We start from the raw sequence: 24,050 nt of genomic DNA, 5'->3' as shown, positions 1-24,050 counted from the left end.
TGTGTTTTGCAAATAGAGCAAGAACCCCCCCCCCCCCCCATGTAAAATTGCTTATTTATTCGCTTCCTGTCTTCTGAACTGTTTCTCCCAGTTAAAGTGATATGGCTGTACTCTAGAGTGGAACTCATTCAGCTTCCTTTAGAAATGCTTCACCTTTTGACCTCCTACACCACTTTGCATTTTGTCATTGTTCATCTGTGCCAAAGTAAGCACGTATTACATCCTGGTAAAACGGAGCAATTAGTACACCCAGTTTTCCTTGTAAATGCCACAGGAAAAGAGCTAGCACTAATAATACTTAAGCACAGTCAATGTAAAATAAAACTTGGTAGTTCAGGCTCTATGTTAATTTTTCCAGAAAACATGGTTCAAAAAGCAATTTTCATGGAAAGCTAAGGTTAATTCACTTAATGCATTCTCCTGTTTTCATAGAAGTGAGGGAATCCTTTCAATCTCTTCTATGTTGGCTTCTAATATGTAGCTCTTAATTTGTTTGATTTTCCAAAAGAACTTAATTTCATTTATCTTAGTGGCATATAAAATATACTCCTCAGTTTTGTTTTTCACACAAAAACTGGTTTTAAAATTAGATTTAAAAAGTTACTGAACCATTGGAAAACAACTTAACATTGCTTTTTAAACTTCATAGCAGTATTTAAATTAAAAATGGGCAAATGGTTATTTTATTTAATTTCAGATAGATGGAGTTTACATACTTTTTCTACATCTTCAGATTTTGTTTATTCATTTTTAAAATCACTTTCTTCCAAAAAAAGAAAAGAGATATCACGACGCTTTAAACAAAATCTGGGAATGAAATGACCTGTCAGATCATTAAGCAGAGAAATTTATACAACAGGGCTGCTATTAAAGTAGAAGAGAAAGGGGGGAAATGAGATTTTTTGACAGCTTTTTGATAGTGTGATGTATTTAAAAAAACAAACAAACACTCTAGTCTAGATGCTCCTACAGCTAAAATGGTCCTTGACTGCAATTCTCTTAATGAAAAAGGCATTTTTCTCATTTGTAGTGTAATTCAAGTTAGATAATTACACTAACTGCATGAGTTTGCATTAATCCTCAGCCTCAAATGAAATATAATAGTACTGGTGTAATCTACATTAGAGAAATTAAAATAGAGTATAGCAGTACCTAGTTTCAAAGTAAAATGTTACAAAAAACTGTGGATCTTTTCAAAGCACTTTGGTGTCTTTAGTTTCCTTAATATTATCCCCAGTGGAAAAATTGGTTTGGTTTCTCCTTTGACTTCTAGCAATGGTGGTTGCATTTTATCAATTTGATTCTCTGAAAAAGGTTTGCTGTTAAACAGGTTCGAGCAGCATTCCTTCTGCCTTGTTCACTTGCTGCTTATCTTATTCACTCCTGCTCTTAACAAATTTTTATCTCCTTATGTTGTGTTCTTGATTTTATTCTGAATATGATTCTGTAGAGATGATAAATGCTTGCTTGAAAAATGAAGTAAATGAGAATATATTGGGCCAATTGTTTGAAGAGATGTGGGTTCACTGCTTTCTTCCCTGGCTGCTTTTTAGATCTTAGCAGATCTTTAATTTTGCCCGATTTTTATTCACTTAATCCTTTTTTTCTGGCTGTATGTTAAAATAGGAGTCAACTTCTTTCCATTATTCAGTAGTTCTGTTGATTTGTCATCTATTTTGGTTTATCTTCGTTAGTTTATGTGTTAGGTGAGTCTTTCTTTAAAAGAAAGAAAAAATGGCTTGAGTAATTGATTTGATGCAAGTATGTCCTCTGTTTTCTAAAAGCTCTTAATTCTTGTGCCAAGCAAACCAAAGGCAAATGCTCTGAGATACCACTGGAGTGCTGCCCATCTTCAGCCTAGCTCTGGTTTCAGCAAGATTTATTTTCCCATTTGTGTTTTCAGGATATGATTCTTGATGCAGGTTGTTTCATTCTCATTTCTGACTTTCAAAACCAGGACTGAACAGGCTAGTGTTAAGGTCAGCAAAATATTGAGAGCTCTTGTTTTAGGCTTTTAACAGGGTGGAACCGCTTTGACTTGAAAGTTTCTATAATCCTGTGACAAGAAATAGTATTTTACTTTAAAATTCTTGAAGATAACACCCATCTGGACAGAAAAATTTCCCCAAATGTGTAAGCTCTGTAATGATGACTTGAAAAATATTCGGCAAGATTCTTCTTTTCACTTGCAGCAAACGCTGGCCTTGTGACATCTCCTTCCCTGTGATTTTAGGTTCTACTTCCTATTTACCCCCCCATGCTATTTGGCTTCCTCCAGACTTTTGCTTCCTCTCTGCTCTCCTGTGAGCTGCTACAGAAGTTACAGTATGATTCAGTTTTCTTCCTGAAGAGCTCAAAATAATGTCTCCTGTTTTATCCTGTTCAGTCTTTCACAACACTTAACTTTTTAGTTTCTCTGGCTGCACAGCTCTGCTTTTGTTGCTCTTTATGGGAAGAGAAGGGGGAACTATGAGGAGCATCAGTGAACTATCGGTGCTTTACCCTAGCATGCTATTGATTTCCAAATCCAGTACCTGTGCCGCCCCATGTCCGGTGGGCTTGAGGCTGCAGCAGCCGTTTTCATCACTTTTTTTAATCTTAGTCATGAGCAAACAGAACCTCTTACTGAAGGTGAGAATTAGCAAAATAATTCTGCCTTTGAAAGAGCTTGTGGATTACCACCTTTGAATAATTGAGGCTGATATTAATGCTTCTTATATATATGAATTTCGTTGTTTGTGTAAAGGATTGTGTTTAAAGGCAATTAGTAAGACTTGAAAAAATACAGCAGGTATTGCTGGCGCTGCAACCCTGGTAGCCAGGAGGCTGATGCAAAAGATGAGGAAGGGGAACCATCTGTGTTCCTGTGATATCTAATCACTGATCGTGTGTTTAGCCTAAGCCAGTATTTTTCTGATAAAAACTTTTTTCTTTATTTATGATGAGTAATTATCCTGGAAGGAATAAATTGTCAAGATAAAGCTCTTAACTTTTGCCAGTTATTCCCTGAAGTGAAGGAAGAGATTTATAGTCTTTCTTAAATGAAATTCTCCATCCTATTCTTAATGATAAGATAGAAGTAGGATTTAAAGGGAGAAATTAAACATAGGCTTTGTGAAAATCTGTTTTAAAGCATCTAAAGGTGCATCATATGGCCATACAAATTTCTGTCCTTTTAAAAATACTCCTTTTATTTCTGTCCAATTTTCTTTTTCTGTATGCCTTACATTTTCTCCTACTTCTTCCTTCCTGCCTTCTTTTGGACATGTTATTTGCTTACTTAGTTGCTATTGAGTCCCTTTTGTGTGCCATATCTCACTTTCATAGTATGTCCAGAAATCAAATTGGTGCAAGTGAAGTAAAACATCTATTTATATAATGGCAACATGTTTTCTTTCTTGCTCTTTATACAACTTCTATGACTGCATTCTTTTTTTTTTTTTTTTATTAGTGGAGTGTGCAGAAAATTAGCACACTTTTGAATAAGATGTGATCTGTAGGGATACCCTATCTTAGTGATTCTTTTTATATTTTATCTCCCTGATTGCATGTTGAGTGTCTAACAATTAAATCTGTATTTGGGTCAGTACTTTATAAATCCTAATTCTGTTTACCTATGATTGGAATTCAAATTATCTGTGTTTTATTTACCTCTTCTGTGCTTATGCCTGAAACAAAGGATGAATACAATTACCTTGTGTTCCTATTTTTGGATGTTGGGGTTTTCTCCTTTTTAGTGCAGGATATATGATCTACACTATTGTTTGTGTTCTCTGTTAAAGGTATTGCTATCAAAGAATCAGCAAAAGTGGTCGATCAAGCACAAAGGAGGGTTTTGAAAGGTGTTGATGATTTAGACTTCTTTATCGGGGATGAAGCAATAGAAAAACCAACTTATGCAACCAAGGTATTAAGAGAAATGTTTTAAAATAATTTTCCAATACTCTTCAGAAAGCATCAGCTATACAGTAAACAGTTTCTTAAGAATGCTTTTTGGTTAACTTTAATCTTATTTTCTTATTAACTCTGTTTTAATGGAAAATAAGGTTTGGTATTAGTTTTGTTGACCTTCTGGAGCCTGTGGGAATTTGCAAAACAGTACATGAATGTGTATTTCTTCTGAAGTGAAGGGAGGCTAGGACAGTGTTAAGCGGAAATAACCACATTCTTTCATGTTCTTTGGGATCCTCTACCAGCAATGTCAGTCAGGATACTGGGCTAGGGGGAACCTTTGGTTTATCCTAGTGCCACCATTCTGTTGTACTGAGAAAAGTGCAATGTATTGTCTCTGCTATTGATCAGAACAGGGAAAACCTAATGCAAGGTTTCTTGCGTCTGTAGAAAATATGCTTTTACTGCAGTTGAAAACACTGAATTTTTTTTTTCTTTTGTTTCCAATTCTATTTTGATATTCTTCTGCGACAGTGGCCCATCCGCCATGGTATAGTTGAAGACTGGGACTTGATGGAGAGGTTTATGGAGCAAGTAATCTTTAAGTATCTAAGGGCAGAACCCGAGGATCATTATTTTCTTTTGGTAGGTAAAACTGTGTTACTTATGAAATTGCATATGACTAGTAGGAATATTTGTGCTGATTTATGTAATGATTCTTAAATATGAATGTGCTTATTTTGAAAACTAAAGCAAATATGAATTACCTGGAACTTTCCTGATCTGGCTTATCCCATCCAGGTTCTTTACTTTTCTAAAGATGTCAGAGTGTCTGAACTGCAAACTTTTTCCTGTTCTCTACTCGTTTCCCTCCAAACTGTGTCTCCTTCATCACTTTTTTCTATTGCTTATCCACTGAATTCAATGATCAAGTTTACATTTTTGAGGCAAAAAAGTACTTGTATGTTTTGACTTTAAAAACAAAATAATTGCAATTATGTACAATGCTGCCACCTGGATGATGTGTCTAGAGTGAATTGGTTTTGGGTTTTTTTTTGGTGAAATCCAAAAGATTGATTGTCATATTTGGGCAGATTAGAACTGAATTAAGGTCAATGTTATTGTGAAGTATCTGCTATTCCTTAGTATTTTATTTGAGGCCATTGAAATAGGCAGTGTGTTTTAGTGTGACGTTTATAGAGCAAGTTTGGAATTAGAGGTGTTGGTCATACTTGTTAAAAAACATCTAATGCAACGATCTTCTCGAAGCAGGTCTAATGAGGTCCAGTTGCTTAAGGGTGTGTCCACCTAAGCTTTGAATATCAACAAGGATCAAGATGCCATAACAACTCTGGGCCCCTTTTCCAATATTTGACCACCCTCACATTACCTTTTTTCCCTCTTAGTACCTACTTAGGATTTTGCATGTTGTGGTTTGTCTTCATGGCCCCTTGTCCTGTCACCTTTGTGAAGAATCTGGCTCCCTCCTCTTTTTACCCTCCTATTACATAGTTGATGCAATGCAAGAGTGGTAATTTTTTTTTTTTCCTCAAATATTCTGTAGCACTAACCAAAATCCTCTTTCAGAGCAGAGACTTAATATTATGTTTGGTATTTTAATGGAAATTATAGCATAGTATTGTAGCGTATTGTATGTTATTGTTAGCTTCTCTCAGTTGAGTACATTTCTACAGCTGATCATGTCAACTTGTTTTATAGTGATTGCCATCTGAAGAAAACCAGCTTTTTTCTTTGAGTCGCTGAAATATTTTTAAAAATAATTGTCATTCTTTAAATGTGCTAAACTTCATCCTTTGACATATTTAGATTGATAGTCCTTGGTTCTTTCAAGTGAAATCAAAAGTTGTAATGAGCTAACCAACCCACAAAGGGGACCTTCGATGTAAATTCTTAAGCAGTAATTACTATAAAGTTTTTATTGCACTTCTGTTTTTCTGTTTTCACTCAAACCATCATGTTTTTGCAATGCAGTTTGCATAAATTCTGTTATTGTCAGATAAGTTTATAGATTTTCTTAATTGCACCATTTGTCTTTAAAAGCACCCTTTTCACATTAATATTTTTACATGCTATTGTTGTTGAGTGACTTATCTTCAAAACTTAGGATTTGGTGATTTTTTTTTTTAAAGTCAAGTGTTTGATTTGAATGTAAGTAAAACTTGGCTGCTTTTTTTTTTTTTTTTAATTGTCTCGCAGACTGAGCCTCCATTAAATACTCCAGAAAATAGAGAATATACTGCTGAAATCATGTTCGAGTCTTTCAATGTTCCAGGGCTATATATTGCTGTTCAGGTAAGGGAAAGGCTGTTGAAAGTTAGAGCCTACAGTATTTCTCCTTGAGCTAAAATGAATTTCACTATGAAAACTGTATGAGCGGTGTTTGGAATACTTTTATGTCCTTTTGGTTAGCAGTTTCACCACAATATGTTTGACATGCATTGATTCTGTGGTCTGTTAGCTAGGTACTGTTCTTCTGTTACCTGTATAGAAGGCCTCTAAGCAGTAGAGTATAATATCTGTTGCATCATAAATAAATAATAATAAAAAACCAAGCAAGCAACACACCACATCATAATAATGGTATTAGGCCAAGAATTGAATCCCTCTCATTATGAAGTAACAAAAAATGGTGTTTGAACATGGCTAAAAAAGCATCAGGCAGGAGTCAAAAAACTACATTTATCCAGCCTCTTTTTCATAAGCTCTTGTGTACCATATATAATAATACTATATCAGTTTCCATGCTGTAAGTGACCGTGAGGGTGTCAGTCTGGGTATTCTTGGGAGGGGTAGTAGAAGGTGGAATCTGCAATGCAGTGTTTTTATTAAGATCTGTTTTCTGCATGTGTTCTTTTACCAGGCTGTCCTTGCCTTAGCTGCGTCTTGGACGTCAAGACAAGTAGGAGAACGAACGCTGACTGGCACAGTTATAGACAGTGGTGATGGTGTCACTCATGTTATTCCTGTGGTAAGTATACATCAGAACTATAGAAACAATTTAACTTGTGAACAGTTTGTCCTGTGATTTCTCTGAAGTTTACACCTACACAGACTGAAGTATAGCTAGGAATGTCAATAAGATGGAGGAAACAATTGATAAGTTAAACCTTCTATGGGTAACTTTTTTTTAATTGTACTTATTAGTTCAAATTGCTGTTTAAAACAGTCGAACTTTTCCTGATTTGTGGGTTTGTTTTTTTTAACTGAAGTTAAGAGTAGGTATTCTATATCACTTGAAGCATTAAGCTCCTTTGTAGAGTGACATTCACTTGGCTTCTGGAATTTTTAAACATGTTGAACAGATTGACAGCAATAGCATATCACTTTTATAATGAAATAGATAAAGAGGAATTAACAAACACCTCCGTAGTGAAGCTAACAATAGTGGTACATTTTTACTGACTTTATTGTTTTCTACGTTAGAAAGAACTTTTTATGGGAATGTAAGTTGTATATAGGAAATTCTAAGCATTTAATATTAATGTGATATCTGGATTTATCTGTTTGAATGTAGCAGGTCTGGTGAGGTTGAAGGCCAGTCTTGAACACTTGGTTTCTGCATTTAGACCAGATATTTTTAATGCCCCCAGGATGAGTGTGACTTAAAGGGTAGACTGATGGATGAATACGGGCCAGTCTGATGTTCTAAGCAGTCTCAATGTGCTGAAATGATGCATTTTCTCCCTGCTTTCAGAAAATTAATTTTGGTTCATGTGGATTGTAACGTCTTACATCAGTGGCTGTGACTGCAGAGCCACATCATTTATTCTAAAATAATATTTCACGATACAAGGTTCCTTGACCTTTTTGGTAAGAGTAACCTCATTTTGAAGAGAAAATAAAGGCCAAGGAACAGTGAGTATAGCTATTTGTCTGCCTTATGTACTAGTGACCTTTCTGTTCCTCCTAACCTTGTAAGAACTATGAACCAATGCAAAGCGAAATACTTTAATAAGTAAAATAAGGCTACTGAAGAATTGGATTTCTGGTAATTAAATGAGCCAGTCTTAAAGGGCTTCAATCTCACAATCACAGGTAGTGAATAGGAGTTTAGACTCCATGTCTTTCTCTCTCCTAAGCTTTGGAGGAGTTTTTGTCAGTATCTTTCTCCCAATTAATTTTATTTATAGGCTGAAGGATACGTGATTGGCAGCTGTATCAAACACATTCCAATTGCTGGGCGAGATATAACATACTTCATTCAGCAGTTGCTGAGGGAGCGAGAAGTAGGAATTCCTCCTGAACAATCTTTGGAAACAGCTAAAGCAGTGAAGGTAACGTGAACATTGCAGATGTTAATGTTATTTTAGATCAAAGCTTGATATCTATTTTTAAAATACAATAATCTCTTAAAATCATCATCCATCCAAGTAATGGTGCTCTGTTTCTAAATAATATAAAAATGTCTAGATAATAAAGTAACATGAAATACCTTAAACTTAAGGTTGGGTTATACTCAATTTGGCCTAGAATTTCACTCTTTAGTCTTTCACTCTTCACTTCTCCCCTTTTTCCTCCACTCCCTTATTATTACTATTGTAACATTCAGTAGGAAGTGTTCTTGGTGGGATGTGTAATGTAAAGAGCTGTAATTACTTTTTTATACTTTCTGAATGTTGATATGTTCTTTTTTTTAATGCAAAGCTATTCTGAAAGACATTCAGCTTGAAGTACACTTAAACCTCATTTCTATGCCAGTTCTTCAATATACTTTAGAACTCATTTCTCACTGTTGTAGAAGTTTAGAGGAAAAATAGAAGAAAAGTAATTTAGCTCAGCAAGCTGTGCTGCTTTCAGTGCCGCACAGAAATGATTTGTAGTAGCAGAGCCATTATCTAACTGTATACAGTAAATGTCAGTTCACCCGTTTTTGAGGCCTAGTCTGTATCTGCCAATTTAAAAATCTTATTTTTTAAAAAGTGTAGTTATTTAAACTTTTAAGTTCATACCATCTTCCTTGCTCTACTTAAGATGATACTTCTAACTGTACATATTCAATTTTCAGGAACGCTTTAGTTATGTTTGCCCTGACTTAGTAAAAGAATTTAACAAGTATGACACAGATGGTACAAAGTGGATTAAACAGTATACTGGAATTAATGCTATCTCAAAGAAAGAATTTACCATTGATGTTGGCTATGAGAGATTCTTGGGGCCAGAGATTTTCTTCCATCCTGAGGTAAGTTGATTTGAATTGTCTACACATTTTGTTTTAGGTGCATTTTAGATGATAGCATATAAATATTTACAAACTTGTAAAGAAGTGGTTATCCTGACTTATATTTCTCCTTATTTGTAAATAGATATCAGCTATTGTTGTAAGTCAATGTGGTTTTGATCCTTGATTGCTAGTAATCTTTACACAAATTCAGGTTGATACCTAAACAAAGCACTATATTTTAAATTTTTAAAGTAAATGGATTACTAACCCCATATTTTCATCTTGCAATTTTTAATAGAATATCCAGGTCTCACCATATTGTACCCTGTTTTCTTACCTGTCTGTTGAAAAGTCAAGTTTCTAAATATTCTGTCTTCTTGCCTATATACCCTCAGTCTCTCTTCCAGTGTTGGGAAAAATTAAAAGGGAATAAAGCCTTTTTTTTTTTTTTTTTTTCTTTCTCCCCTTCTTCCTGCCCCAAATCCCTATACATTCTTCTGTTGCAGTGTTTTTTCATGTTACACTGTTTTGCCTTGGTGCTCAGCATCTGAGAAGGGCGTATATTCTTTGACCTATTACAGCTAACAAAAACTATCTAAGAGAACAGCTTATAGAGCTTATATAAAACCTAAAGAGATACTTTAGGTTTATTATTCTTTAAAATCTTTTATAAATGGCAGCAAAAATAGCTAACATAAGTATTTCTATTATTAGTTTTCATGATGTCTCTAGTATAATAGGATGGTTCTTTCCATTCCCTTTTTCTCTCTGCCCCCTTTCTTTTGCAATACATGGTCCTACATGTTGACTTGTCTTGATTTTATTCTTGATTGTAGTTTGCTAACCCCGACTTTACGCAACCAATCTCAGAAGTAGTAGATGAAGTTATTCAGAATTGTCCCATTGATGTTAGACGTCCTCTGTATAAGGTCAGTAGCTATAATGATTTTTTTAATACTTGTTTCAGAAAGATTGTGTTTTTTATTGAAATATGTATTTGAAACTCTATTTAAAAAAACCAAACCCCAAATTAACCATTTTTCTAGAAATAAGTCCAATATGCAGAAGGCTTTATGTTGTTCACTTACACTTTTTCAGAATGTGATGTTTCATTACTCAAACTCTTATTTAAAAGAAAAAGAAGTAACGGAAACATAAATCTGATTACAGAAAGTGAGATGTATGTAGGTATAAATGGATTTTAAAGCACAGCCAATTTTAATGTGACAACCTCTTTGTGAATTCGTATTCTGTCATGCTGAAGTGTTAGATAATTTAAAACAAAGTAAAAGCATGCCTGCTAACTGTAGTTTTAAAAACTATGTTTAGAATTTAAGAACTGGGTAAAGTTGAAGACTTGTGTTTTCAGAAGTGGTTAATAAGTTTTGTTACTCAAAACAGAATATTGTCCTCTCTGGAGGCTCAACCATGTTCAGGGACTTTGGTCGCCGTTTACAGCGAGACTTGAAAAGGACTGTTGATGCCCGACTGAAACTTAGTGAAGAACTTAGTGGTGGCAGACTGAAGGTTAGTTCTTGTAGCTAATGCATTTAACAAGCATCTTTCTCTCCCTTGTTACCTGAAAAATGCAAAAATAAGATTTTGCAATGATGTTCTTGTTTGTTGAAATGTCTTTATTTTCATTTAAGGTTCTTAAGGAAGCTTTTCAGAGATTTGTATGTTTTAGAGAAATATAGACTGGTATTGGAAAATATTTATATAATCCTTTCGTTGTAGGAAGCTACAGTACTATTTCCCCAGGTATGCACTTGTGCTGCCTGTCCCTTATTATTGAACTGAATCAGTCTCACCTAATGAAAGGATGGGACTTAGACCTGTTATGTAAAAGCAGTTGGTCACTCCCCAGCTTTTTTTGTGCTTAGTGCTTATTGCTTAGTTGCAAATCATTGTCCTCAGTCTTTTGAACTTAATAAGAGAGATGGAGCAAGCTCATTGTCAAGCCACCAGGGTAGTCAGAGGACTGGAGCACTTGCCCTGTGAAGAAAGGCTGAGGGAACTGGCTTGTTTAGAGAAGAGAAGGCTTTGGGAGTCCTAATAGCAGCCCCTCGGTATATGTGGGAAGATTGTGGAGAAAGCGGGACCAGGCCCTTGACAGTGTTGAGTGGTGGGTGCATGAGAGGCAAAAAGGTATAAATTGAAACAAAAGAGGTCCAGCTTGGATAAAATGAAAAACTTTATCACTGTAGGGATAATCAGGCATTGGAACAGACTGCCCAGAGAGGTTGTGTAGTCTCTGTCCTTGGAGGTTTTTGAGATTCAGCTGGATAAAACTCTGAGTAACTTCCTCTGACCTTGTAGCTGATTCTGCTTTGAGCAGGAGGCTGAACCAGACACATTCTGAGGTGCCTTCCCACCTAAATTATCCTATGATTCTATGAAATGACTTCATATTTTCACTAAACTGTGTGATCCTTAATTTATGTTCTTTCCACGTTTGTCCTCTGATCTAACTTTTGTGTTTTTTCTGTTGACTCTGCATACATAAAAGATACCAGCAGAGATAAAAATTTTGTGGTTTTTTCCTTTTAAGGCAAGATTGAAGTGATTTCCCTCATTTATTTTTTTTTTAGTAGTGATCTAGCTAGATGAGCTCAAACAATCCTTAAAACCCCCAGTTTAGCTTCATAACATGCCATGTAAACAACACTGAAATTTCAGTTATATACAGCTCTCTGGTAGAGGTAACCTAGTTTATTCTCAGTTCTCCTTACTAGACTTTTACCACTGAGTAAGGAAGCGGGGTATGAATAAGGAAATCTGATGCGATTTTTCCTTGTTCAGAATACTAGGCATTGCAAGTAATCACTGGCTTGAATTTTGCAAATGTATTAAAAAAGACGTTTAAATACTGTTTCAAATTGTTCAGATTTCAGCAGGTTGTACTGGAACAAACAAATTATTTCTGAAACTGTTACATATGCTGCCATTTTTGATAAGCACAAGTAAGGAATGAAGGTTTGTGTGGATATGGAGGGAAAGGGGCTAACTGGAATGAGTGTTGTAGTTTTGAAAAGCATGACTCTGTGTTGGTCCTAGATAAACTTTCAATCTGCAACTGATGCTTTATTAAAATAATGATATGAAACTTAAAAATTAGCTTTCTAAAGTGCTTTTTTTGCAAGGGCTAAGTAGTATGGATCTATTCTTACAACTGCATAAACAAACAGTCCGTCAAATTCAGCAGAAAATAGAATGTGGATAATTGGAGAGGAACACTGTAGTGGAGCTCTTGGGAGAAAATTGGTGTGAATGCAAGTATCTCTTAATGTCTGATAAAGTAGGTAACTGGCGATGTATAAGCAAGAGCTATTTCTTGGTCTGGGCTGTACAAGAGAAAATCTGATGCTATAATTGTGAATTTACATACCTAGCATTTAAGAAAATACTAATTTGTGAAAAGCAAGCTTGGAATATATGCTCCTTTTTTAAAAGATCTAATTTTTACTAGCAAAAGTGACTTAATGTGTTCCTCTTTTTCCTTTTATAGCCTAAGCCCATTGATGTACAAGTCATTACACACCATATGCAAAGATATGCTGTTTGGTTTGGAGGATCAATGCTGGCTTCCACAGTAAGTTAGCTATAAAGCTGAGCATGTTTTAGTCATTCTGCCTATGCTTTTGGAGTTCTCATCTCTGCTTCACTTCATATTAAATGTAGTTGGGGGGTTTCTGATAAGCCTCAAGTAGGAAATATACCCTTCCTGCCCCCTTTGAAGTTTTTGCATTAGACTTTAAAGATTTGAAAGAGCAAATGAGAGCTGAATTACAGATTTGAGTTGTTAAACAGTGCATTTTAGTTTTGTGGCAAAATACACTGTTTGCATTGGTGTTTAGCCATGTGTGATGTAATGTTAATTTCAGGATTTCCAAGTTATCTGTATTTGTTTTTTTCCACTTGCTACATAAATGTTAATATTGTTAAAATAAGGTGTAGTACTCTTGACTAATTTTTTTTCCCCTTCCCTTTACAGCCTGAATTCTACCAAGTATGCCATACCAAAAAAGATTATGAAGAGATTGGTCCTAGCATCTGTCGTCACAACCCTGTGTTCGGAGTCATGTCCTAAAACTGACCTTGGAGGGGTCAGGGATAGGGAGGTGGGGAGGAGGAGGAGGAGTAGGAGTCTTTCTGATTACTTGTTTGTCTGATGGCTGGTATTAAGATAACAAACATGACTTGACAATAAGAAAAAGACCAAACACAATTAAGCAGGATTATTTTAATAAGTGTCTCAACATGCGGATGTAGTGGAAAGCCAAAATGATCACGTTTTTTCTTTAGATTGATTATTTGAACCTGTGCGTAACAAAACAAAAAAGTGGATTTTAGTTCTTTCTGTGCCCTGATATTTTGTATATTAATGAATTATCCAAGATTTGATGGGATTTGATGGTGTGTAGATAGTCAGCTCTCTAATGCTTCCGTTGTACCCTTTCATGGGTGCAATGCAGGAGCTTGTTTATATTTCATACTTTTTTATACTTTGAGGAAAAATATGAATTAAAGAAACTGTAATATTTGAGGTAAAAAATTTACCAGTGACCAACTTGAAAGTAAATTAAAAAAAAAAAAAAGTCATGACTCATGCAACTAGTTCTTGCAAATCATGACCAGTCTAAATCCTGGGTTCCATACAATGCGAGTGCTTTTGGAACTAAGAAGCTAGTATCTTGGATTAACCGATGCCTGCTAGTGCTTTCTGATTACTTGGTGCATTTTCATACTATCTCTTGCTTTAAAAAAAAAAAAGTAAAGACAAGACTGTTGGACCAGTATTGCAGTTCTGTAGTGTCATTTCTAATTAAACCAAATAATCAGGTTATCAAAATTGGTGTATTTAAAGCCTAACACCATTCCAATAAAGGCACAAAATTTCTTTTTATGTTTGTGTCAGACTTGTTAATCTCATTACATGGGAAATTGTGAGCATGGGTTCCTACATATCCGCTGTGGTTTTTGAAGAGTAAGATTGGTCTGTAAGGTAGAGATCATTATGTGCATTGTGTAAGCTGAAGTGTGAGCATTTTAGAACTGCAGTTTATATGTTCATCTAGATAGCACTTACCTATATAAACCTAACATCTCCTCCATTGTTAGGTTTGTTCATCTACTTTTTTCTGTAACTTCCCCCCCACATACTTTCTTTCAAGTGGTGGTATACAGGGGACAGCACTGCGTTTTAAATCTCTGGTTTTTCTGCAAGAAAATACCATGTAGATAAAAATAAAGTGAAAACAATCTCTTTCTCATTCTTTCTAGGAAGAATGCTTCATCTATTGAGTGGAATTACTTACAATTTCTGTTAATATTTGGTGAAAGAAAACTTCTTAGACACTTCTGAACTCACAAATGTAGTTAAGGTTGTTTACATAGAAGACCACAAGAGGGAGATCTCTGGGTTTCTACTGAGTTGTAAAGATGCCTCACATTTTTTTCAGACAAGTTTATCAATTGCCAGAGCTTCTAGTTGCTTCAAAGCGTGATAAATGAGACTCCAAAACAAGGATAAATATGGGAAGGTATTTTTACATCAAGCATTATAAAACTTCACATGCTGGAATCAAATAGAATCTTAGTGCAAACAAGAAAATGTTAAATAGTTGTATTACAAAACTGTATTATTAACATCTCCCTATCAAGGATACAGTTTTTTAGAGTTTTTCAAATAGTGACTTTTTGAGTCATAACTGCTGACTGATTCATGTGGTAAGAAAGACTGATAGGCAAATATGTGTAAAATAAAGAAGTTAACTTAAGCTGCGCTTTTCCAACAGTCCTCTGGTTCTGCAACTGTATTGTGCTCTAGTGACTGGATTTCTTGATACACTGCAATGGCCTGAAGATAAGACAAGGTTATGTTTTTCCCCTCTAGGAGGTAGAGTCTTAAAAATTCACTTGAAAAACTCAAAAATTCCTGATACATAGATACAAAGCATAGTGAGGAAATGTAAAGAAATGGAGTGAATACCGGTTCCTGTCCCACACAGCTATATGTAGATCTCTAGAATTATGTGCAAAGATGAACAGAATGTATAGGTACGGAGATGCACTCTTAGCTGAAGGACAGGGCTGGTGTGTATTAGCTGAAGGTTGTACTGCAGCTAGACCTAGATGTAATCATAGCTCTGGCTTGTGGATCTTTTGGAACCCTGATTTGGATGTGTTTTTCCCCCATTTTGTTTTGCTGTCACGTTCAGGCCTCTGCTGCTGCATCTTGGAGGGGCTGAGGCAGTCAGTGAAAAGGCACCAGCAGAATTCAGTTATGTGCAAGGAGCCCGAGGGATGGGAGCTGGGGTGCAGGCGCTGAGTGAGTGGTCGCGGATGATTTGGGGAGGCTCTGAGAGGCACTCCAAGGGAGGCTTTCTAAGCAAATCTGGTTTCTTACAGATCCTTTAAATTGTTGAGATGCCCTGGGCTTGGGTGCTGGGTGGATCTGCTCTGCAAACAGCTGTCTGGATTAGAGGGATGGTGTCCACAAATACAATTTGGCTGCTCTTGGGTATGGTGGGTAACAAGGGGAGACAGGCAATTCTCCTGTGCTGTTTCAGCAGCTGGGCTCTTGCAGGAGCAGGGAGGGAGAATAGGAAGAAAATGGGCTGCACAAGGAGGGGACGGTGTCCGACGGGCTTGCTGCTTCAGGCAGGTCTGTTAGGTTGGTGTTTTATAGAAATAGGCACTGTCTAGCAGCGGGGACCCCTCTAGAGCTGGACTGTGTGTATCTGGCACAGTCATAACTGGGTTAGCAAATAGTTGGTATGTCAAGGAAACAAGCCAGCTCTTATATGAGCTCTTTAATGGGGGGAAGAGTTGACATTTGAGCGTGAAAGCTGTCAGACTGAGAGCAGGAGTTGCTGCCAAGTGTAAAATAAGATGGGTTTTGCATTCCAGCTGTATTCAGTGGGGGAATCGTAGGCACTACTTCGGGTTTTTGTCATGAATTCAGTATGTTCGGGAGTAAGGCCAGGAGCTGCTCTTTCTAGGTTGAGGGATCCCTGCTGCCAAAACTGAATAAAAATAGCTAAGCAGCCCAGGACAGTGTGGTTTTAGGCACCTTCTGTACCAAACTCTCGATCCTGTGTACAGAACTGGAAATCTCATGCTCTGAAGAGAAGGTGTGTTGTCTCACTGATGGGCCTCAGCTCTCAGAAGAGTTGGTGTGTGTGCCCTAAGTGCTGCAGAGCAGCCCATATGTTGCTTGACTTGCACAGGTGAGACATGTACAATTTTATCTAGCTACCTGCACATTAATTACAAAATCAGGGATCTAGGAGCTTAGTCTTCCATTATACTTAAATGTTCCAATAAGTGTTCATCTTCCTGTGGCTCCAAGAAAGTTGCTTTAAACTTCTATTAGTCATTTGTGTAGAAAAGAAAGGACGGAAAAGTACCTGTACCCTTACACAACAGTCATTTTATTGTAGCTGTAATTTAAAATGTTGTTAAGCTTCTCCTAGAATGAAGTAAGTGGGAGTTTTTTTGGAATGTGTTTTCTATATTTTTATGCTGTAGAGATCATTTTGGAGGAGGTATACAGCCATGGCTGATTTTTGATGTGTTAGGGAACTAAAAATTTATGACTTGGACTGAACAGGGAGTCATCAATACTTAAATATACCAGATATAATACTCAATTACAGTCTTGTATGCTGGGAGTAACTCTTTGGGAATGGTTCACATTGGTGTTCTGCACCTGTAACACCAGCTCTGAATCTGAGGTGCCGTTGCTGGTGGAGGGGCTTAGCAGCCTGTGGGCAGGTCATCTCAGGGCTCATGTAAGACCCCGTACGATGTGAATAAAAGGCAATTTCAGAAAAACCCTTTGCTCTCCTTAAACTTGTACCTCCCGTTGTTGTTCTGTGCTGGGTTGGGTTTAAAGCATCCAAGAGGTTAATTGCAAAGGCAAGTGTTTAAAAAAAAAACCAAAATCAAACAACAACAACAAAAAAGGAAAAATAAGAGGTTAGTGTTAAATGATATTTTTTCTTCTAAGGCTCGTCATTGGGGAGATAACATAAAGAAGGCAATTACAATTTGCACCCATGTACACATTTAACTTTTTTTTAAATGTCTTTGTTTCCAAATCCTGTTGTGTTGGTAATTAACATCCCAAGAATACACAAAATTCTTTACCTAGTCTCTCCATGTTTCTTTGATAAAGAAGCACAAATGGACAACCTGGCTGGAGATGGATACCGGGTGCAGCCAGGGCAGAGCTGTGGCTGTGGGACATGGTGGGTGACTAAGCTGGAAGCATCCAAAACACGTGGAGAAACATGAGGTGGTAAAAAAATCTATGTTGGTGTTTCTTCTTAATCATTAAATGTGCCACACAGTCACTATGCTTATTGTGTAATGGAGGATTTAATGGGACTGATGTTACGAAGCAGCATAAAGGAGACTCGTACTTTCATTGTCCTGGTGACTGCTGGGTGACCCGAAGCAGTGCTGTTTCTGCACAGAAAATTGCAAGGAGCACTAAAAAGTTGCAGACTGGCCGGCCTGAACTTGGCTTGCTTTTCTGATCTCCAGGAGTTTGATTTTATTCTGCTAAACAAAGTAGGACTCTGGGTTTAATTGGCCCTGCATGCTTAAAAGCTTGTATTTTCATGCAGCTGAACTTAGAGTAAATCAAAGGTCACTGCCAACTCAGTTTAAGCTCATCTCTTCATTTTGTGAAAACATTTATGGCCAAACATTAAGGTACTGTTGGGATGAATGAGTTATTGAAAGGCTGACCACAGGCAACTGCTGGGCATGCTGAGCCGCGTGTGCTCCTGCTGCCAGCTGGTGGGATAGTGCTGTTTGTTTGCTGCCTGATAACCATGTCATTTTTTGTGTAGGATGAAAATTTTTTTGCGAAACTTTTGTGGCAGTAAAGTTAAGAGAAATACACGAGTTGTTATTGTCACTTAATTCATTTTTTTGTTATTTTCCCCTGCAGAATCAAGTGCTGGAAAAATTGGCTCCACGTGCCAGTCACCCTCCCTGTTCTAGTATAAGCCTTTGAGTTTCCTCTTCTAAACAGCACAGAGCTGCCCAGCTCCTATGTGGACACTGCAGATGTCACTTTTGCCTCTTAAAATTTTTTCAAAAACTTGATTACCAAAGGCAGGGCACAGCCCAACCTGTGCTAGCTGTAGGTGTGCCTCACCTGCACAAGGACCGATGCCCTGTGTTTGGGCGTACTGCTCTCTTGTGAATGCCCATACCAGCGGATAGGTGGCAATTTCTGGAATTTTGCTCTTGCTACCCTAGCTGCTTTTTCCCATATTGTATAGATGATATAAATTTTCTGGTAATTGTATTGTGCATTACTCCAATGTCTTTCATAGATATCTTTCATAAGTGATGTTACTCCAACTGGCAAACACCTTCCTGTATTTTTCCTGAAGCTGGACTAGAGGGAGACCTGTGAATTATGTTTTGGATGGAGGTTGAAGATGTTTCCTGGGTTTTCTGTTTCACCCCAGTGGTTTGGAAAGCCACCTCGTCGGCTCTTATCCACAGTAACGTGCAGAGTGGCTGCAGGTTTTGTCCCCAAACTTGCAGGGTTTTTAGTGCAAATGCATTTAATGCTGGAGAGAGACCCAGACAATACAATAATGAGTTTATAGCAACTGAAGATGGGCTTGATATAGAACATGTAACACTGATATGCTTGAGAAAAGAAAAGTTGTGTGAGGGTTTTTTTTTTTTTCTTCTTCTTTTCATGAATTAAAAGATCAGGAAAGGTGTATTGTTTGAAAGGCAGACCAGCACAGAAGAAGCCATTTTCACTTTTCCGAAGCCTGGAAGATGCCCTGCTTAGTGGGCATCCAGGACAAATCTTTAAGATCTTGTTGAAATTGTTCCGAATTTTATAAATAAACGTTAACTGGAGCAGGGGCTTAAATGCATCTTTCCTTCCTAGCTAAATGCCCTGGCTACCAAGCTATATGGTAAGTTTTCTCCCTGGTCCTGCTGTTTGGGTGACTAATCCTGGGAGACAGCTTACACCTCACGATTATGGAGTCCAGGCTTGCATCTCCCTTGATTTTGAATTGGGTGCTTAATCCCTTTTCACCAGTGAACCAGAGGACCGGCTGTTCCTTCTGCCCTTCCCCGGCTGCCTGGGGTGAGTGGCTCCCTGCTCTGCTTGCTGCCTTTGGGGGGGATCGGCTTGGCACTGCCCGTGGCGACGGATGAACCTGGGCAGATCCTCAGGGACCCAAAGCCCCCCACAAGGCAGAATTTAAAAACTTGGGAGTGCAAGAGCAGTAACACCCCACAGGTACTGCATTCACCGCTGCTGCCATTCTGCTTGAGGCGTGAAATGCATGGATGGCAGGAGCAGCTCTGCAGCCCTACCTGCATCTGCTGCTGGGACATCAGCCTCGGCTCCCATCCCTGCGCCCTCCCGGCTAACCTCCACCTTCTTTTGGTCACATATATTGGATGCTGGCTCTCTCTGCTGTAAAGCGTTGCTGGAAATTTGGTGGTTTAGTGAGTCCTGGCAGCCTCAGGCAGAGGCTTTGCCGAATCCTGGTGTGTCTGTGCTGTTCGTTGTTCTTGTGGTTTAGTGCATTTTACCTGTTGAAATGTTCCAAGCGTAGGTAGCTTCAAGGTTTAAATAAACATGGAGGTCAGTTTAAGATGTTCTCTTGATCTCCTTTCAGATGGAAATCCTGTAGATGTGGGCTCAGTACTCTGCAGCAGCGTAGAGGTGTCGTGTCTTATGAGAGGTATTTTTGATGTACTGATATCTAAAATTTAGTGATTCGAGGCGATGACAGTCCAGCTCTTCTGAAGATGAGGTATTTCCTGAGCTGTGCTGGGTGCCAAGGGGAGGAGTAGTTTCTAAATTGTCTTGAGTTGGGAAGGCAAAAATGTGTCTAGCTTTGCGTATCTGGGCAGGCATATCAGAATTCTCCCCATCCCTGCCTAGCGGCAGAACCCTGAGGCTGGCTGCTACTGCCCATGGTGTGGCAAGGAGTCTGTCGGCAGCGGCTCTGGTCTGAGATGAAAATCCCTGAAGCCCTCCATTCGGCAAGGTGGTGTTTAGTTTTGGTTTGGTTTTATTGTTTTCTCCAACTTCCAAACTCTGGGATTTAGCCAGACCCTGTTAATGGTGAAAATAACAAAAGTTGTGCCCCAAAGAATACTAACTAACAGATGACAAATACAAAGCATCGAGTAAAACTCCCAAGGAAGCCAGAAAATAAGTAAGGTGCAAGACTCTTATAACGCAGATTTGCTGCTGAAACGCTGTGGGGGTGGGAGGTGGGCAATTGGCCTTACTGCAGCATGGCTGCGCTTAAGTATGTATTTACTAGTTATATTATAGGTGTCTGAGGAAGCTTTGCCTGGCGTGAGTTTGCAGGCACGATGCAGGCAGGGTTTCACACTTAGCCACGGGATGGCACTTTCCCACAAGAAATCCTGCATCGCTGCAGCCTGGAAAACCCTTTGGCACAACCTGCCTTGAAAAAAGCATCTAACTGAAAGCATCTGATGGCAAACCTTCATGGAAAGGCTGACACCTTCTAGTCACATCAAAGTGAGGAAGATTAGAGCCTTGCCTTCCTATCTGGAGCCAAAAAATCAGCGTCTCCCTGCAGATGTGGGTGCTCAGACACCTGCACAATGCTCCAGTCAACAGAAGTGGTGTGAGATCACCTATGGATGCTGAGCCGGACCGAGTCCCTCAGCGCAGGGAATGTCAGGGATGCATTGGAGGAGAATCAATGTGTGGGGAGATGTCACATGCAGTACACGAAGCCACTTCAGGAAACAACTATGAGGAAGTTTTTGTGCTCTTATTGCAATTCACATCTGAATTAATTCAACCTTTCTCGTACCTGGTCATAGGGAGTGCACGGGAGACAGCCTGCGGATGCTGTGGGCAGTGCCAAAGTCTTGTAAGACCTGATCCACCCACAAGCAGAGATAAAGCCAGGCAGAGCTCTGCTCTGTCAGAGTCTTGATAGAGATTTGTTGTAACTAGGTGCCATTAGCATGTTGTACTTGTCATCCACAAAGTGTAGATAATGATAATATTACCCTAATGTGATGATACTTGCTGCATGGATGTCACAGCAACATTGTCAGTATAGCTCGTCAGGCGTTTCTGAGCAAAATGTGGTTTTACCTGAGAGCTGGTTTGTAAAAGAGGAATGTTTTTGCAGACATTTACCATCAGCATGATGTTTTCATCAGGAAGGTTTTTCTGGTGCTCGATCAAATGTCCTGCCAGCATCCAACCCCAGCGCAGCCCCCAGCCCAGATCCTGACCTTATGCTTCTTAATTCAGGTTGACGAGTGATGGTGGGGAACCTGTAATTTCTACTTTTGTTCTGTTTCTGACTAAATATCTTCTCTGAATGCCTGAGAAGTGTTCTGGGGCAGCTGTGAGGCTTCTCAGTTTTGCGTAGGCTGCAGAGAACCTCCCGTGGACTGGGAAGCACCAGCCCGCCTGCCTGCACGCTCATCCCGCAGGCAGGGTGGGATGCTCAAACCCTGGGGCGGGTGGGCATCGGGGATGGGGCTGAGCCTCCCCAAATGCAAACAGCATTGTGCGGCGTAAATACGTCCAAACTGTGCCAGCCTAAGCCAGCTCAGTTGTTTTTGCTGGAAAGGGCGTCATGAGTGGGATGGGGAGGTATCTCCCTGCCCATCGCTTTTGAATCTGTTCTAGGCTCTTGCTGCCATAGCTGCTGCAAAGCCACAGCTAAACGTCACGCTCCTGGTGGGTGCAGGGAGGAGACACGGTGGGGGGGAGCCGGTGCTGGTGGCCCCCGCGCAGCTGAGCTTGCCCGGCTGCGGTCACACAAGCCTGGGAGCCAACTTGGAGCAAAGGCACTGGAGTCGCAAGGGAGGGTCAGAGGTCTACAAAAAATACATGAGGACTTGCTCAGCAAGAAATGCGGCATTAAGGAGCCATGTGCCAAAACAGTCTTCACCCTGCAGCCCTCTTTTGGGAGCTGAGCCATAACCAGGCTGTTTGGGTGTAGTTACGGTGGTCAGCCTCAGCAGACGCCCTGGAAGTGGTCCTGGGCTGGGGCTGGGCAGCAGCCGTGTGCGCCTCTCGCCTTTAATAGACCTCTGAGTATTTTTAGAACTCCTCCTCTAATTATTGCCTAATGCACTTTGATTTTATTAAAGTCATGACCTGAAAACCTTCTGCTCCTCTCTCACCTCCATTAACTCATCTGACTTACAAAATGTCAAACGTGGCTTATTTGCCAAACCGTGCATGCTGACAGCAAGGTTCAAAACTGGAAAATACACCTTCCCTCAGCTTTGAAGCACCTTGAGGTGGGGTATGATTTTGCTACATCTGTGCCATTGCATGCAATCGATTGTCCTTCAGCTCCCCTTTCGCCTTCTGCAGGACACAGCTCGCTGCAGAACCCTGGAAGTTGCTGAAATCTGTCAATGTGAGCCAAACGGGGGCCCGTCTCCACGGTTAGGGTGAGAGTGCCTGACGCCTCGGGAGCTGAGCTGGAGGGGCTGAAGGTGGGTTACGGAGTGGGCAAACGGGAGCTGCAGGGACGTGGTGCCGACAAAGCTGCAGCCCCTGCGTTTCCCCGGGTGATACTGGTGGTTCTGGGTGCCCACAGGGGTTTCTCTGGTGGACTCAGTCACTTGGTAATTCAGCTCCTCGCTGCACGGACGTGCTGCACTGGCAAAAACAACTGAGCTCATGCATTGGGAAACTGCAGTAACGGCAGCTCTCTGATGGCACAAGTACCGCCTGTTAAATACCTACATTCCCTCGCTCCCTCTCCTTCTTCTGTAGTACCTAGGGAAAGGCTTTCTCATTTATCATCTTTGCCCTACAGAGCTAAATAGGTCAAAATTAATGATCGAAGGGATGATAGGAGACGATGCTCTACAACCTGTGGGTTCAATGTCTCATTTTGTAGCACTCTGCAAATGCCTTTTTCTGTGTTTTCCTTTTTTTTTTTTCTTTTTCCTGTATGCCCGTCAGTCCCTTAATGAGCAGGGTGGATTTGCTGTGGCAATGGCATCAGAGCTGAGCACCGGGCTAAGAAACTGGAGACAGTGCTGAGGACCAGGGGGCTCTGTGTCGGTTGTGGTGAGGTCCAGGCCACAGTCACCGGCCAGGCACACTGGCTGTATGCAATGTTCCCTGTCACGTCCGCTCCCCACCTCCTATCCCGGCTGAAAATCCTGCTGAACAGCAGGGCTATTTAAATACTTTCTGCAGGTAGTGGCTGTCAGAGATCACATGCTGTGACCCAGTCCAACCTTAACGAGAAATGCAGCGGAGGCTTTTCCACTCTTTAAAAGACAGAGAAACCAAATGTCACAGTATTTTCCAATGCTCTGAAAGTTTAAACATGTAAAAGGGGGTGTTAGAAGGACAGATAAAAAATATACCTAGGGCTTGTGTAGGTAGAGAGATTGGTATGCAGTGAAATGGAATTTGAATCGACAGCCACCCAGCTGCACGGCTCCAGCGCTGGCAGCTGGGCTTTCCACGGTTTTCCCAGCCACAGCCCCCGTGTGCAGCTTGGACCCCTGGCTTTCACCCAAAAGGTTAAGTATCCTTTAAATGAGAAATCTGTTTGGCCCCCCCCAGCAGTCAGAGCAAGATTAAGAAGTTGCACGGGGCTGAATCCTGCAGATCGATGCAGCTGGGTGCTCAGGGCCAGCCTGGCAAGAAGGGGCAGATTTACTTGCTCACTCCTCAGACCATCCCAGCTTTCCTGCCAGAGACATGCCAGCTTTCCTGACCAGAGACATGCTTTCTGCTATGTACGCAGGATGTTGGTCCTTTGGAGTGGAATTTAATTTTTTTAAATGCGTAGCCAAGTAACAATTCATTAATTTTCATGTAATTCTTGGACTTCAGGACAGGTTAGTGTTAGGAAATCACTTAAGCGAGTTGGAGTAGCTTAAATAAAAACTGAGGGAATATTCACTGGAAAAAAAAATTGCTGTTAAAAGT

At 39.6% G+C, this 24,050-nt stretch overlaps 1 protein-coding gene across 1 annotated transcript in view; it reads left to right on the top strand.

The window, feature by feature from the left end:
- Positions 1–13,979, top strand: part of ACTR3 (actin related protein 3) — a 31,353-nt gene extending 17,374 nt beyond the window's left edge. The window contains exons 3-12 of the mRNA XM_075028879.1: positions 3,783–3,907; positions 4,426–4,536; positions 6,109–6,204; positions 6,773–6,880; positions 8,043–8,186; positions 8,918–9,091; positions 9,910–10,002; positions 10,475–10,600; positions 12,582–12,665; positions 13,068–13,979. Coding sequence (XP_074884980.1) covers positions 3,783–3,907; positions 4,426–4,536; positions 6,109–6,204; positions 6,773–6,880; positions 8,043–8,186; positions 8,918–9,091; positions 9,910–10,002; positions 10,475–10,600; positions 12,582–12,665; positions 13,068–13,163 — 1,157 coding nt within the window. The 3' untranslated portion in view covers positions 13,164–13,979. The remainder of the gene's footprint in view (positions 1–3,782; positions 3,908–4,425; positions 4,537–6,108; positions 6,205–6,772; positions 6,881–8,042; positions 8,187–8,917; positions 9,092–9,909; positions 10,003–10,474; positions 10,601–12,581; positions 12,666–13,067) is intronic.
- The last annotated feature ends 10,071 nt before the right edge of the window (positions 13,980–24,050 follow it).

The sequence above is a fragment of the Buteo buteo genome, chromosome 5 (assembly GCF_964188355.1).
Source record: "Buteo buteo chromosome 5, bButBut1.hap1.1, whole genome shotgun sequence".
NCBI lineage: Eukaryota > Metazoa > Chordata > Aves > Accipitriformes > Accipitridae > Buteo > Buteo buteo.
The sequence above is the reverse complement of the archived record's forward strand: the minus strand, read 5'-3'. Positions and strand labels throughout refer to the sequence as shown.